The following is a 16,162-nucleotide window of genomic DNA, read 5'->3' as shown; positions in this document are numbered from 1 at the left end:
GTTCTGTGGTTTGCGCTATGTTACACCGGCAGAGAGCTGGAGGAATCGCAATTCATGCGTCAGCTGACCTTCAATATTGGCAAACCCGAGAGACAGTCTTTAGAGGACACCTCACAGCTGCCAGTGGTTAGCGAAGCACGGGGCCTCAGGCAGGCCGACAGTGTGATCGGCAGAGATCTCCTTGTGGTTGACAGCACTTTGAGCGATCTTTCGGAAGATGACATAAGGTATAAATGTTTATCAGAGTTATCAATGACCCCTCTGTGGCGCTAATACAGAGTTACAGGGTTTTTTTCCTACATATTCTACTAAATAGAACGAAAGGAATTTCACTCGAGACAATTTACCATTGTAACCACAATTATTCTGTTTTTGTCGGAAGCCGTTGGCAAATTAGAGAACGGCTAAGAAGAACACTGAACAATATTTCCGTAAGTCAAAACCGTGTTTGATTTTTCACTTCATCACTTACCCTACTTATATCAAATTTGGGAATATTCAGTCAGAAAAAAGTGCATTTAAAGGACATGCTGTTTCTACATTCAGAACACTGATGAAAATGAGCTGTCTGAAGAAAGTGATGAGCTCATTTCATCATCAGAGGACTCTGACCTCCTCATTCAGATTCTGGACGCAGTCACAGGTGCTGTTGTCAACATGTAGCTGTTTTTGATACAATAAAACAAAAAATGTAGACTCTCTCTTATACAACTACTTTGTATTCTTCAGACCCCAGAAGTAAGAAGAAGCTGCAGGACATCTTGTATGAGCGCTGCATTCTAAAGGAAACAGGCCATCATGTTTTTCTTGCAGATAGGCTACGTCAGCAAGAAAGCAATATTCGTGCCTTGGAGAAAAACAACTTGGAGTTGGAAAGCGAAGTGGCACACATCAGGTATGAAGTGCTAAATATTCTCCTGGGTCCATTGTATGCTGATTAGGGGTGCAACGATGCACAAAATTCACGGTTCAGTTCTGTTCAACGCATTTGTGTTATGTTTCAATATTTTAAAATTACCTTGCCTTCTTTAATGTGAATTTTAATGAAATTACCAACATTTTTCCTCACCTTTTTAAAAGTACAGTTCTGCTGCACACACCATATAAGACTAAAAAAAAGCACCATGTCGCGGTTATGCTGGAGCCTATCCCAGCTGACTTTGGGCGAAGCGCGGGGTACACCCTGGACTGGTCGCCAGCCAATCGCAGGGTAAAGAACCATTCACACTCACATTCATACCCATGGACAAATTAAATTAGCGTTGCCCATTCACCTAACATGCATGTTTTTGGAATGTGGGAGGAGACCGGAGTACCCAGAGAAAACCCACGCACGCACGGGGAGAACATGCAAACTCCACACAGAGATACCCAACGGAGATTCGAACCCAGATCTTGCTGATCTCTTGACTGTGTGGCTAACATGCTGACCACTAGGCCACCGTGTGGCCCACCATGTAATAATAACAATATAAAAATAAATGTATCTGATGGAGATCCATGTGGTGCATTCTGAGCAGCAGAGTAAATATCAGAAAGAAAGAAATCCTTACAAAACCAAAACTATGCCATACCCATCTTCTGGGGTACATTCTCAACAGCATATTAAACAAAAAACAGACAGCAATAAAAGTAGCTGTTGCCTGGTCGATCTATTTTGCCCTCTTTGAATCATGTGCTAATGGCTCTCCAAATTACCCGGGTAAAGTTTGTAGCATGTGTGCCCCTTGTTTTTGTCTGTTTCCAGTTGTTTGTTGTAAATTGTTGTTGTTGTAAATGCCTTGTCATGTTTGTTGTATTTCCACAAACAAAGTTAAGCATTGTGTGACACTTGCAACGTACCTTTTTTTTTTTTTTTGGTCCACAAAGCGCTTGCCATTAGGGTCATACTTGACATGAAATCTAAAGTGGTCCCAAACACGTACGCAACTTTTTGGCCCCATTTTGTGCGTACGCAAGCTTTCTAGATGATGCCCCAGATCTGCAGTCTGGTGGTGGATCTTCAACATCAAGAAAGGCATTAGCCACGTTTTAATTAGCTAGCCTGCATGTAGCTTCACTCAGAATGGTTTGAATGTGGGAGGCGGAGCTCAGCGGCTCTGTACTTGATAATGCAACCTAAACCAAAGTAGTCAACTGCAGATATACTGAGCTTTCAGCACAGAGTGCCGTCAGAAGTTGATAAAGTGAATATAAAACTGCGTATTGTTCGATACAGGGGTCACCGTTTGGTACACATATGTATTGAACGGTTCAATACAGATACACGGATTGTTGCACCCCTAATTCACGTTGTTTGCATTATGTTGTTTCTTTTGTGAAGATGAAAGGTGCTATTGATGTGTTCACCTGATTGATGTATTTATTTGCTTAACGCAGGATTCAGCTGAAACGGGAGCAAGAAAATGCCAGCAATACCATCAAGATGTACAAAAACGCCAAAGAGAAGGTGAGCAAAAGCAGCATCCGTTTGAAGCTGTTGGGGAGGCACTAATGTGGCGATTGCATTTGCTGGACGTTTGTCATCTGCTCAGCTGGAAGAAGAGCGGAGACATGGCCAAATGCTTTGGGCTGTGGATCACAACACGCTGGGCACGCTGCTGCAGAAGGTCAACTGCCAGACGTTCAAGCAGCAAGAGATGGAGGAGGAGTACAAAAGAAGCAAAAGTAATGAGGTAACAAATTCTATGAACTCTTTTAGCTAAAGGTGCCTTATGGGCTCCACACATGGGAGTTGACAAACGACTGCGATTGGTGAAACTCGCCAATGCATAGCAAACACTGCACGCCAGAGCCAACGAGCGGCTGTGCCCAGCTACACCAGTGAGTGACATCACATCTAGAGCGAATTACAAGTCTCCCACAGTTTTGGTTGGCTGTCAGATTTGGAGGGAAGTTGTTCAGAGGAGGAAAAGCAACTGGTGTACTCTTGCTAGTACCGGGTGTTGCTAGTATTGAAGAGGAACTTTCTTAAATGTCCGTGTAAATTAATATAAACTGAACTGATACAATTACTTCTTTTTTCTTTTTATCGCTATATTCTTTTCTAAAAATGTCAAATAGCTCAAGGAAATGTGACACGGCAAGTATTCTTTTTTTCCTCCATGTTTACCTGCGAGAGTGTACTGAATCCAGCCTGCCCTCCTCTGGGCGACAGCGTTAAAAAGTTGAACATTTTCAGCTTTCTGGGATCACCAGCTAACATCTGCATGATGACATACACAAGCACGAAATTTAACATGCATGAATTTCGCATGTCGCTTGTCTGAACGATGCCTTGCAATAATCCCCTTGTCACGCAGGTTCCATTGAAAAGGAATGGACTAGAGGCGATGTCGCCTCCCTTGTGTTGAGCCCATCAGCAATGACACACAGTCTGCTATTTAAGATTGATCCGTAAAATAAATGTGATATGCTCATATAAGTGCGTCCCTCATCATTCAGGAACATCTGAGATCAGAACTTGAGGTGGTACAGATGCACAACAACCTCAAACAGAGAGACCTCCTCCAGGAGAACGAGGCCCTCAAGGAAGAGCTGGAAGATATTCGCCAAGATCTCAAACTTGCCAGTGACAACCAGACCCTAACTGTCTTGGATTGGAACACCAAAATCCAGGAGTTAAGGTATGAGATAACGCTAGCCAACGCCCGCCTTGAGAAAGAGCAGAAGGACCGTGACATATTGGTGGCAGAGAACCAGGCTATCCGCTCCCGCCTGGCTGAGGCAGAGCAAGCTCGGTTAATCATGGAGAAAGCGCTGCTTCAAGAGAAGGAGGAACACCAACGGCTTTCAAGTTAGTATGTGCAACTGGGGTGGCTCGATACAACTTGTTCACTTCTGATGCGATTCCAAAACTGCAGCCTTGAATATCGGCCGATAACCGACATTGATCTGATATCGGCACAAATCATACATATTTTTATTCTTTAGTAGTGTGGAATGTTACAAAAGGCTTGATTAAGTGACATTACTCATACAGGACATAATGTCCAGCATCAGTAGGTATGAGAAAGAATCACCCATTTACATTTTGATGAATCCGGTCTATAGTTTTATCGACAATGGGCATCATGTACAAGGCCTGAGGCGCTCAGAGGGTTTCAACCTGACATTAGTCACCAGCTGACAGGGAATGCCTCTTTTCTCTTCCAGTCAATGACATTTTGCCGTCCCATGGACGTTTCTCACGCAATGTTTCAAACAGCAGTGGATGTGCGGTGAGATTGGTTGTACTCATATTACACTTCCCCGGTTCTGTGCCACCACGGGAAACTTGTGCATGACAAGTCTTGCACTCAGCTGCAACATCTTTTTCGGACTGTAAAAAACACACAGCCACACAGCTGACATCACTCCTTCTCCTTGATAAGCATGCTAGCAACATCAGACCGATATTAATATTGCATCGGGACACCCCTATGTGCAACACTGCTCTAGTGGCTTGTTGTAAAGAGCCCATACTCTAGTATGATTTAATATATTTGTATTTTTGAACAATTTTAAACAAGCCTCAGAGGTCCCACACTAGTGTATTGAAAGCGTATTGTCCAAAATCTAGCCTTGATGTTTAAATTTAGACAGTGACATTTCAAAGTGCTTTTATTAAACCCTACTGAGAACACACCGTTTTGTCTATGTAGCTCTAATGCTAATGACCTGCTTTTGTCCACACAAGAAGTGCTCCAGGATAAACTATTGTACAGTTTATCCACTTTTTTTTAACACTCATCCATCCATCCTGCTTTTGTCCACACAAGAAGTGCTCCAGGATAAACTATTGTGCAGTTTATCCACTTTTTTTAACACTCATCCATCCATCCATCAATCCATTACTGTGCAGTTTATATACACTATAACTGCACATGTCCAACATAATAGATGCATGTATCAACATTACATGCGGACACAAACGTTGGCAACACTAGCATAGCTTTGTGAGCTACAGTGCTATCATTACACTCATATTTTAACAGCAACATTATGATCCCAAAATAATCAAATTTGCAGCTCCCATCTCTGTAGTTGGTTGAGGGATAGTTGGCAGAGCTCTAGGTTTTGTCTTTTCATAGCTGACCTCCGTCTAGTAGTGGGTATATACAGAGGATGCAATCATCTAGCTAGGTGTGGGTCAAAGCTAGCATCAAGGCTACGAGGAAGGAGGTTTTACCTTAATGACGTCATATGGCATATGAAAAATTTGAATCTCCGTTGGGCATCTCTGTGTGGAGTTTGCATGATCTCCCCGTGCCCTCCTGCCTGGGAACCAGTCCAGGGTCTACTCCGCCTCTCGCCCTTAGTCAGCTGGGATAGGCTTCAGCATACCCCCGCAACGCTTGGTGAGGATAAGCAGAATAAAAGATGGATAAATCATCAAATAAACCAAAGACACCGCGTCCCAAGGAGCCTAACCACTTCAGGCCTGTTGCCTTGACCTCTCACCTGATGAAGACCATGGAGAGGATTATCCTGCAGCACCTGCGACCCCTGGTGAGCACTCAGCTGGACCCCCTGCAGTTTGCTTACTGGCCTCGGATCGGAGTGGACGACACAGTGATCTACCTGCTGCACAGATCACTGCTACACCTGGAGGACAGCGGGAGCGCTGTGAGGGTCATGTTTTTTAACTTCTCCAGTGCCTTTAACACCATCCAGCCGTCACTACTCAGAGTGAAGAGGAAGAGTGTGGGAGTAAACCAACACCTGACTGCATGGGTTATAGACTACCTCACCAACAGACCACAGTATGTGAGGCTCTGTCACTGTGTGTCTGACATGGTACTCTGCAGCACAGGTGCCCCTCAGGGTACGGTGCTCTCCCCTTTCCTCTTCACCCTCTACACCTCGGACTTCACACACAACTCCACACAGTGTCACATCCAGAAGTTCTCCGATGACACAGCCATTGTGGGTTGTGTTTCAGAGGAGAACGATCTGGAATACAGGACGGTCATCAGGGACTTTGTCAGCTGGAGTGAGCTTAACCAGCTGCAACTCAACACCAGCAAGACAAAGGAGATAATCATTAACTTCCAGAGGAAAACATCTCTCTTCACACCGGTGAACATCCAGGGAGCGGACATAGAGTTGGTAGACAGCTACAAATTCCTGGGTGTTCACCTTAACAACAAACTGGACTGGTCCGTCAACACCCACGCCCTCTACAAGAAGGGCCAGAGTCGCCTCCACCTGCTGAGGAGACTGAGGTCCTTTGGTGTGTGCAGGACTCTTTTACAGACCTTTTATGACTCTGTGGTGGCCTCAGTCATCTTCTATGCTGTAGGCTGCTGGAGAGGGGGCAGCAGGGACAGGAGCAGGATCAATAGACTGATCAGGAGAGCGAGCTCTGTACTGGACGGTCCTCTGGACTCCGTGGAGGAAGTGGGGGAGGGAAGAATGTTGGCTAAGCTGACATCCATCATGGACAACACCTCTCACCCGCTACATGACACTGTTGTTTCCCTGGGCAGCTCCTTCAGCAGCAGACTGTTACACCCACGGTGTAAGAAGGAGAGGTTCCGCAGGTCCTTCATACCGACCGCTGTCAGGCTCTACAACACCTGCACCACCTGAACCATGTTGTAGTCAATATGCATTCTTTACACGGTACTCTTTACTTGCGTATCTTGCTTGCTGCTGTAACAAGTGAATTTCCCCGCTGTGGGATAAATAAAGTACAAATACAATACAAATGGATGGATGGATGGATGGATGGATGGATGGATGGATGGATGGATGGATGGACGGACAGACATGAAAAGCTGCCACTTCAAAAGCGAGCCTGTGAGCACCTCTTCTCTCGAAAGTGGAGTAAAAAAAGTGTGGGAGAGAATGCAATGCTATGATGATATGGTGCTCATAAACTCTGAGTACATACTAGGGTTAGAACGCCATTAAAAATTTCCTGCATATTAGGGGACCTTTCTCTACATCCACAGGTGAAGCCCAGAGTCAGCGTGAAGCAGTCACCAAGCTGACCCAGAAGCTATCCAAGGTGAAAGCACATGCAGGCAACCTGGAAAGCGACGTACATAAATTTGAGGTCCAGCTGGCGGAGAAGAACCTGCATGTGAACACAGTCCAACGTGAAAACGAGCAGATAGCTGCACGCGTCAAAGAGCTGGAAGCGGCCGTGCAAGCTGAGAAGGAGCTGGTCACTCGGACTGTAGCTCGCCAGGAGGCCACTCAGGAGCTCCTAAACCAAGCCCAGCATGACGGCAAGTTATTCCGGCAGCAGCTAGAGGACGCCCAAAACAAAGCCATTGCCAATGAGAATGCCTTAACCGACGCACAAAAGTCTTTCAACGACATTTTGTTCAAACTTCGCTCAGACTCTGACGACAGAATACAAGGAGTGCAGGAAAGAAATAAGGAGCTTACCAGTAAGGCAACTGAACAAGAAACTCATATTCGCAAATTAGAGCAGGAGAAAACAGACAGACAGGTAAGATCAGGCCAGCATAAGAGGAATGTTTTCCTTCCTATTCCACTAGATCTCTGAACCTCTCTTCCAGTAACCAGGCTTGCAAAATAAAGTTGACATATGTCTCTTGAGTAGATTGCCTCTCCCCCACTGAGGGTGCAACATTCCAAGACCCAGCGGATGGTGAAACACTGCAAATAATGGACCCATAAAAAGCCCAAAATAATTCTCCTTTTGATACTAAACCAAGCTGTCCAAACGTCCAGTGAAAGGGCCAATTTGATATTTTGTAAAGCAATAAGCTAATCAAAGCAATATGATAAGAAGTTATCACTCAACAAAAATATAAACGCAAAACTTTTGTTTTTGCTCCCATTTTTTATGAGATGAACTCAAAGATCTAAAACATTTCCACATACACAATATCACAATTTCTCTTAAATATTGTTCCATCCATCCCACCTCATTGGTGTGCTATATCAAGATGCTGATTAGACACCATGATTAGTGCACGGGTGTGCTTTAGACTGCCCACAATAAAAGGCCAATCTGAAATGTGCAGTTATATCACACAACACAATGCCACAGATGTCGCAAGATTTGAGGAATCGTGCAATTGGCATGCTGACAGCAGGAATGTCAACCAGAGCTTTTGCTCGTGTAATGAATGTTCATTTCTCTACCATAAGCCGTCTCCAAAGGCGTTTCCGAGAATTTGGCAGTACATCCAACCAGCCTTTACAACCGCAGACCACGTGTAACCACACCAGCTCAGGACCTCCACATCCAGCAAGTTCACCTTCAAGATCGTCTGAGACCAGCCACTCAGACAGCTGCTGAAACAGTCGGTTTGCATAACCAAAGAATTTCTGCACAAACTGTCAGAAGCCATCTCAGGGAAGCTCATCTGCATGCTCGTCGTCTTCATCGGAGTCTTGACCTGACTCCAGTTCATCGTCATAACCGACTTGAGTGGGCAAATGCTCACATTCGATGGTGTCTGGCACGTTGGGCAGGTGTTCTCTTCACGGATGAATCCCGGTTTACAGTGTTCAGGTATGGCATGGGCAGGCGTCTGTTATCTACGAAGAACACAGGTGCATTTTATTGATGGTATTTTGAATGTGCAGATATACCGTGACGAGATCCTGAGGCCCATTGTTGTACCATACATCCAAGAACATCACCTCATATTGCAGCAGGATAATGCTGATGCAGTGTTTTATTGTGGGCAATCTAAGGCACACCTGTGCGCTAATCAGCATCTTGATATGGCACATCTGTGAGGTGGGATGGATTATCCCAGCAAAGGAGAAGTGCTCACTATCATAGATTTAGACAGATTACAGAAACAATATTTGAGAGAAATGATGATATTGTGTATGTGGAAAAAGTTTTAGATCTTTGAGTTCATCTCATAAAAAATGGGAGCAAAAACGTGTTGCATTTATACTTTTGTTGAGTGTACCTCTGAGTTATTAAACACATTACAAATTAAATTTTACACAGGCAGAGACACAGAGACAAAGGCTTACAGTTTACAAATGCAAATGCTTGGAAAATGCATTCACACATCTTGTCAAAGCATCATCCTGGTGGAAAATTGTTGAGTCAACGGACTTGTGAGACCGCGTCCTTTGCTGTATATGTTGATGGAGTACTTTTTTTTTCTTGAAAAAGTGAAAATAAAAGCATGAACATGCAAAGGAACGAATGCTGAACCATGAATAGGCGAAGGATCTACTGTATTACCAAATACTGTATTTTGAAATTGTATACATTTTTTTGCCACAGATTAATCAGAGACAGCTGCAGCAGGACTTTGCGGACATGTCAAGGAAGCTGTCAAAGTGTGAAGCTTCTTTGGAGATCACCACAACATATCGTAGTGATTTGGAGGAAGAGAAGGCTCGGCTCCAGAAAGAAATGGACAAGCTTAAAGTAAAGGTAAATAGGAGTGCAGCCACAATGGCAGATGTTTATTTCCCCTGCATCGAAAACAAGTTAGTACAAGATTCTTGCAACTAACAGAAGAAAAAAATGTATTGTATATGGCAGCTCTTTCAGCACTGTGGTGGTTCTAATGATTGCCCACCTCTGATAAAATAGCTCCCTGAGAAATTGTCTACATGCGTTTTGTCAGGGTCATAACTCTTTTTCCACCTCGACATTACTGACATGTCTGCTCTCTCATGCAGCTGGAGGAAAAAGAAGCCCAACGCTTGCAAACTGAGAGGAACATGAACAATCAAATGATCCTTTTGGATGAACGAGAGAAAGAACTCGGCGTTGCTGCTCGCAAACAGAAGGAGGCCCAGGCTGCCGCATCCGCCTCCAACACCATTGTCAAACAGTTGGAAGAGGCCATGCAAAGGTGAACGCCGAACCACTGATTGAAATGAAATGAAATGACAACCTGCTCTGTTATCTTGACTGTGATGCCACTTTAGGCTGGAGATTGAGAACATCAGACTGCATGCCACTGCAAAGCAACACAGCCACAAATTTGATGCGCTTCAGAAAGTTGCTCAAGAGGATGCCAGGGTGAATGCTGCATTTTTGTGCCACACTTAAATAAATATGAATCCAAAGTCAAATATGTGATGATTAACATTGTCATTTAATTGTTAAACATGAGGTAACCATAAAGTCTCTGTACAATTCAAAAAAACAACCCCCACAAAAAAACGATATTAAGACATGTTATTTTGCCTCATGTCATACATCTCTACTGTGTGTGGTCACGTATTGTTGGATTTCCACGACACACTTAATTCATTTTCATCCTTTATCCAGTTCTTACCTATTTGTTTTTGGAGGTTTATTTAACAAAACCTATTTAATCAACACCTGACATACACAAATGTAATGTGATTACAAACTTTGATAGCCACTGAATACACAGAACAAATCTGATAAACATATGTGTATTTCATCCATTGCTTTAGAAAAAAATGATTACAATAAATTGTAAAGACATTTTGTGGGCACCGCGTATAATGGTAAGTAGTACTACTACAATTTTTTTATGATTTTATTTTGTCATTTATGTGTTATACTCCAGATCAGAGTCCAGTTGGAGGACTTGGTGACAAGTCTTCAAAGCAGTAAAATTACTTTGGAGGACCAGCTCAACAAAGAGGTGATCTTTTACTTCCATTATGAGAGGTGTTTAGACATCTCTTGAGACATGGAAAGGTGTAAAAAAAAAAACCCAAAAAAACATGACTTATTTTTGTGCACAGTAATTCTTCACTACGTCACGCTTTGAATTTCTCTGCTTCACTTTTGTTACAATTTTTCATAAATATATTAATTAATGAATCGTGCTGTTTTGTGGTTGTGTATGGCCTATTATTAGTCAAAACATCCATCCATCCATCCATTTTCTATACCGCTTCATCCTCATTAGGGTCGCGGGGGCATGCTGGAGCCTATCCCAGCTGACTTCGGGCGACAGGCGGGGTACACCCCGGACTGGTCGCCAGCCAATGGCAGGGCACATATAGACAAACAACCATTCACACTCACATTCATACCTATGGGCAATTTAGAGTCGCCAATTAACTAACTAGTCAAAATTAACTAGTCAAAACATACGCATATTTAATCACATTTTACATATTATTTGCCGAAATGAAGCATTTTCAAGCATAAAAATGGATAAATGAACTAATCTACAAACATAAGGCATTCAAAGACGTTGTGATGATATGTATACTGCTCCAAAAAATTAAAGGAACACTTCAAAAACACATCAGATCTAAACTGGGGGAAAAATGATCTTGAATATCTTTCCTGATAATAAGTGGGTGATGTATTAGTAACAAAATGATGCCACATAATTTGATAGAAATGAAAATGATCACCCTATAGAGGGGGGAAATCAAAGACACCCCAAAAATGAAAGTGAAAAAATGATGCAGCACACTGGTCCATTTTGCCAAAATGTCATTGTCGCAACTCAAAATGATTCTCAGTAGTTTGTGTGTCCCCCACGTGCTTGTACGCATGCCTGACAACGTCGGGGCATGCTCCTATTGAGACTACGGATGGTGTCCTGGGGGATCTCCTCCCAGATCTGGACCAGGGCATCAATGAGCTCCTGGACAGTCTGAGGAGCAACCTGGTGGCGCCGGATGGACCTAAACATAATGTCCCAGAGGTGTTCTATTGGGTTTAGGTCAGGTGAACGTGGGGGCCAGTCAATGGTATCAATTCCTTCATCCTCCAGGAACTACCTGCATACACTAGCCACATGAGGTCGGGCATTGTCGTGGACCAGGAGGAACCCAGGTCCCACTGCACCAGCCTAGGTTCTGACAATGGGTCCAAGGATTTCATCCAGATACCTAATAGCAGTCAGGGTGCCATTATCTAACCTGTAGAGGTCTGTGCGTCCTTCCAGGGATATGCCTCCCCAGACCATCACTGACCCACCACCAAACCGGTCATGCTGAATGATGTTGCAGGCAGCATAACGTTCTCCACGGCATCTCCAGACCCTTTCACGTCTGTCGCATGTGCTCAGGTTGAACTTGCTCTCATCAGTGAAGAGCACAGGGCACCAGTGGTGTAGTTGCCAATTCTGGTGGTCTGTGGCAAATGCCAGTCGAGCTCTACGGTGCTGGGTAGTGAGCACAGGGCCCACTACAGGACGTCGGGCCCTCAGGCCACCCTCATGGAGCCTGTTTCTGATTGTTTGGTCAGAAACATTCACACCAGTGGCCTGCTGGAGGTCATTTTGTAGGGCTCTGGCAGTGCTCATCCTGTTCCTCCTTGCACAAAGGAGCAGATACCGATCCTGCTGAGGGTTGAGGGACCTTTCACGGCCCTGTCCAGCTCTCCTGTAGTAACTACCTGTCTCCTGGAATCTCCTCCATGCGTCCAGGTACCGCAGTGATGCCCTGGTCCAGATCTGGGAGGAGATCCCCCAGGACACTACGGACACCATCCGTAGTCTCATTAGGAGCATGCCCTGACGTTGTCAGGCATGCGTACAAGCACGTGGGGGCCACACAAACTACTGAGAATCATTTTGAGTTGCTACAATGACATTTGAGCAAAATGGACCAGTGTGCTGCATCATTTTTTCACTTTCATTTTTGGGGTGTCTTTGATTTTCCCCCCTCTATAGGGTGATCATTTTCATTTCTATCAAATTATGTGGCATCATTTTGTTACTAATACATCACCCACTTATTATCAGGAAAGATATTCAAGATCATTTTCCCCCCCAGTTTAGATCTGATGTGTTTTCAAAGTGTTCCTTTAATTTTTTTGAGCAGTGTAGTAGACTACACTGGTCGCTAGGTGTCAGTAATTTTACTTTAATGTTCAGTGAGACACACAAGCACCAGACTTTATCGCTGGAACAACAGTCTTTTTTTGCAGGCACAATGGCACAATACATGCACAATAATCCCTAAAGTGGGGCTACTGTTGCAGCCGTAACCCATTCCAAGCTAAAACTCAGCTCTGGACGTCGGACATCACTTCCTGTCCGCACCCCCTCAGCTGCCCTAGCACTGGAACACATTTACAGCAACACACATGAGCACATGTCTTATTTATGCCTTAAATGTCTTATTTCTTATTGGGAAATATGAGTGTAAAGGAACAATAGGGGTGTTATTTCATGGGCTCTAATAATGCTAAAAAAAAATGTATTTTAGAAGGTCACAAACAGCTTTTCTATGTAACTATGAAAATATTCAATTTATAAATAAGGAATCCTACTTTGCAGAAATTGACTTATCAAGTTCGGGTCTGGAATCATTGAGTACTGGATTAGTGTATTTAAAAAAAAAAAAAAAAATTCTGTCATGATGCTCTCTTAAGAACATTCTATTTGCTGTCGCTGTCGTTGTTTTTATTTCCAGGTGCAAAGGCAAAGCGTGCTGTCTAACAATGCCCAAGACAGTCATGCCATGTGGCAAGAGGAGATGAAGAGCCGCTCCAAGTTAGCTCTGCGTCTTGCAGAGCTTGAAAAAGAAAAAAAGGAGCTGAACAGCGAGGTGAAGATTAAACAATTGCATCTTTGTAAATAGATGGACGAACTGTTGAGCAAGTTGTGACTTGTGTTGCAGGTGGACATGGAGAAGAAGAAAGCAGAGAACGCAGCAGAGCAGAAGAAGGCAGTCGACTTGCGGCTGGAACAGGAGATGAAGAGAAACACAGAGCTTCAAAAAGAAATGTACAGGTGACTCCGAATGGCACCCTTCAGTTCAGCTCACCTGCAGTAGAAACTACCAACAAGACAGTCTGTAGTGGTGGTGTTTTTTTGTTTTTCTTTTACTTTTTAGCTTGTTTTCCACCAAAATACAACACATACCGTAGTGACACAAAAATATTCAATTTTGACAGTGATGGGTTTTTGTTCCCCATGCATTGCTGGGCAGAAGATAGTCAAACCCTAAGTGGCAATGATATGCATTGTTGTAATGTACCAAAAAATGTGGGGACTTGGGTGCATTGAAGGCTACATACAAAACAGTTGAAGGATGTGGGGTGGCACTTTTGACACGTTTTATACACCGAAAATGCTAAAAGCAAACCAATATAGGTCATTATATGTGAAGATAGCTGAAGAAAACATCCACAGCTGAAGAAAACATCTCTATCTTATCTTTGTGTTATGAGTGACTAAGCAAATTAGTGTAATATCTAATAATATATCTCATTAATAGAGAATTTTATTTTTAGATTATGCAGAGGGCCAATAAAAAAAAATAAGTGGGCTGAAAATTACCCTCGGGCTACACTTTGGACACCACTAAAATATGTGATTTGATGGATGTCTGTTGTGGTCATCTACGCCCATTAATTGCCCTTGTGTTTTACAGCACTATTATCGTTTGTGAATATAAACGTTTGTTCTTTGATCAGTGACTAGTTTGCGTTTTATTTTCACTTAGGCTGCAAACACTGCTTAAAACTGCTAAGAGGAAACTGCAAGATCAGCAAACAAGTAGTGTGGAGAGAGAAAAGGTTTGTACATCTGTTGCAGCACTTTCGATTTAACCCCTGCACTGTCGACAACCCGTCTGTGGACCAACTCATCAAGTCCTAGTGCAAAGTGTTCATATTATTACCAGAAATTGTCTGCTTAAGTCGACAACCATCACCAGCATGTGAATGAGCTTCTCACTTTCCCCGTCTTCTTCATTTGCAATCGCAGCTCTGCCACCAGATCAATGAGCTTCAGTCGGAGCTGGAGAGAGAGATGTCTTCTCGTATTCAGTTGGAGAAGGGCAGGAGGCAGCTCGAGGAGGAGGTGCTGAGTCTGAGACGCAGCCAAGGACCCACTATGGACATGGGTGCTCAGGGTTTAACAGGCAATGTTCTTAGCACGCTGGGTGCTCATCTCTTGTGCCAGTGCTCAAAACAGCCCAGCCCCATGACCGAGGGGCCGGCCTGCAGTGTGGAGGAGTACCTGGCCAGGGTCTGTGAAGACAATAACATTTTTGTGCTAATGATGTTTTTTATGCATTTCATATGAAGTGTTCTCCTCTCCTCATTATTAATTTGTTATTCCACGTGACAAAGACTATTGACTGAAATGTCCAACAAGGGGATGATGGCATTGAGTCCATTGCCGTTGTTATTTCCTTTGCTTTATCTCTGCAGATGCGGCATGACTTGGATATGGCCATGTCGAGAGAGTTAGGCATGCGTGAGTACACTACTAAAGCACTACACCGGGGAGTGTCTAAAGTCAGGCAATGCAGCCCAACACTCGTTTTTTGTTTTTTAAAAGATAACATTAAACAAGGCCTGCATCAGAACATCACCAAGGATGATTAAGGCCACACTAAAAAAAAATAAGAAAAAGCGGTTTGATAATATTTAAAACGGCAAATTACACGCAAAAAACATAACTTCAGTCATCTTCAATCGTAATTGTTTTTTGTTGACTAACATTGACATTAGTCAGAAAATATTGAAATATTTTTTAACTGTAGATTAGACTGAACAGGAACAACATAAAGACACCGCAATACAAATGGTGTGTAACCAGGACGTCTTCTGTCCCTGTCCTCAGCCTCGGCGAGACTGGACATGTCTTCGGGACGCGTGTCGCCGGTCAGCAGGGCAAGGCAGCAGTATGCCAATGTCCTGAAGAGGAACCATGAGGTGTAAGCCCTTGAGAAGCAAACATTACAGTGGAGAGTGGACTACACTTGGCTGTATTTTCATATAACTTCCATGTTAAACTTTTCTTCTTTATTTGTAATGAAGTATTACAAATAATACTTCCATCTTTATTGTTTGCAAGTTTGAATTCTACTTCAGGAAATCATCTTTTCCCGCATATTGGAATAGAAGAGAATACCTTTTGTTGTCATTATACAAGGTACAACAAGATTAAAAAAGACAGAACAGCATAACTTTATTGGAGAACTCTTCCATTTTGCATAATTCATGCACATGATTTTATCTAGTCTGGGCCGAAAAAACATTTGAGTACACCAAAATTTTTCCTGATTGACCATCGGACATCTTAGCTGAGACATTGAGACTAACACTAAATGAATCATATACATTTAATAAACAAAATGTTTAATAAAACATTGAATAATCCTGCCTGTTGACAAGACTCCACCATGGGGCGTAAAAACAACAAAGGGACTGAACGGTGGGGTTGGGTTTTAATGCTAATTTTGATATTGGTCTGATAACAAATAAATACAGGCCCAGATATCGAGACTGACACATACATTTCAGTTGAAATTTTCA

General features: G+C 43.2%; 1 protein-coding gene across 1 annotated transcript in view; it reads left to right on the top strand.

Moving 5' to 3' along the window:
- The window catches only part of LOC129181852 (ankyrin repeat domain-containing protein 62-like), a 31,811-nt gene extending 15,649 nt beyond the window's left edge, over window positions 1-16,162 (top strand). The window contains exons 16-33 of the mRNA XM_054777539.1: window positions 33-227; window positions 383-431; window positions 547-643; window positions 730-895; window positions 2,380-2,449; window positions 2,535-2,675; window positions 3,445-3,796; window positions 6,939-7,444; window positions 9,218-9,370; window positions 9,622-9,797; window positions 9,874-9,967; window positions 10,488-10,565; window positions 13,306-13,440; window positions 13,513-13,625; window positions 14,341-14,413; window positions 14,604-14,867; window positions 15,053-15,098; window positions 15,468-16,162. Of these exons, the coding sequence (XP_054633514.1) occupies window positions 33-227; window positions 383-431; window positions 547-643; window positions 730-895; window positions 2,380-2,449; window positions 2,535-2,675; window positions 3,445-3,796; window positions 6,939-7,444; window positions 9,218-9,370; window positions 9,622-9,797; window positions 9,874-9,967; window positions 10,488-10,565; window positions 13,306-13,440; window positions 13,513-13,625; window positions 14,341-14,413; window positions 14,604-14,867; window positions 15,053-15,098; window positions 15,468-15,565 (2,806 nt within the window). The 3' untranslated portion in view covers window positions 15,566-16,162. The remainder of the gene's footprint in view (window positions 1-32; window positions 228-382; window positions 432-546; window positions 644-729; window positions 896-2,379; window positions 2,450-2,534; window positions 2,676-3,444; window positions 3,797-6,938; window positions 7,445-9,217; window positions 9,371-9,621; window positions 9,798-9,873; window positions 9,968-10,487; window positions 10,566-13,305; window positions 13,441-13,512; window positions 13,626-14,340; window positions 14,414-14,603; window positions 14,868-15,052; window positions 15,099-15,467) is intronic.

Source organism: Dunckerocampus dactyliophorus, chromosome 5 (genome assembly GCF_027744805.1).
Source record: "Dunckerocampus dactyliophorus isolate RoL2022-P2 chromosome 5, RoL_Ddac_1.1, whole genome shotgun sequence".
Classification (NCBI taxonomy): domain Eukaryota; kingdom Metazoa; phylum Chordata; class Actinopteri; order Syngnathiformes; family Syngnathidae; genus Dunckerocampus; species Dunckerocampus dactyliophorus.
The sequence above is the reverse complement of the archived record's forward strand: the minus strand, read 5'-3'. Positions and strand labels throughout refer to the sequence as shown.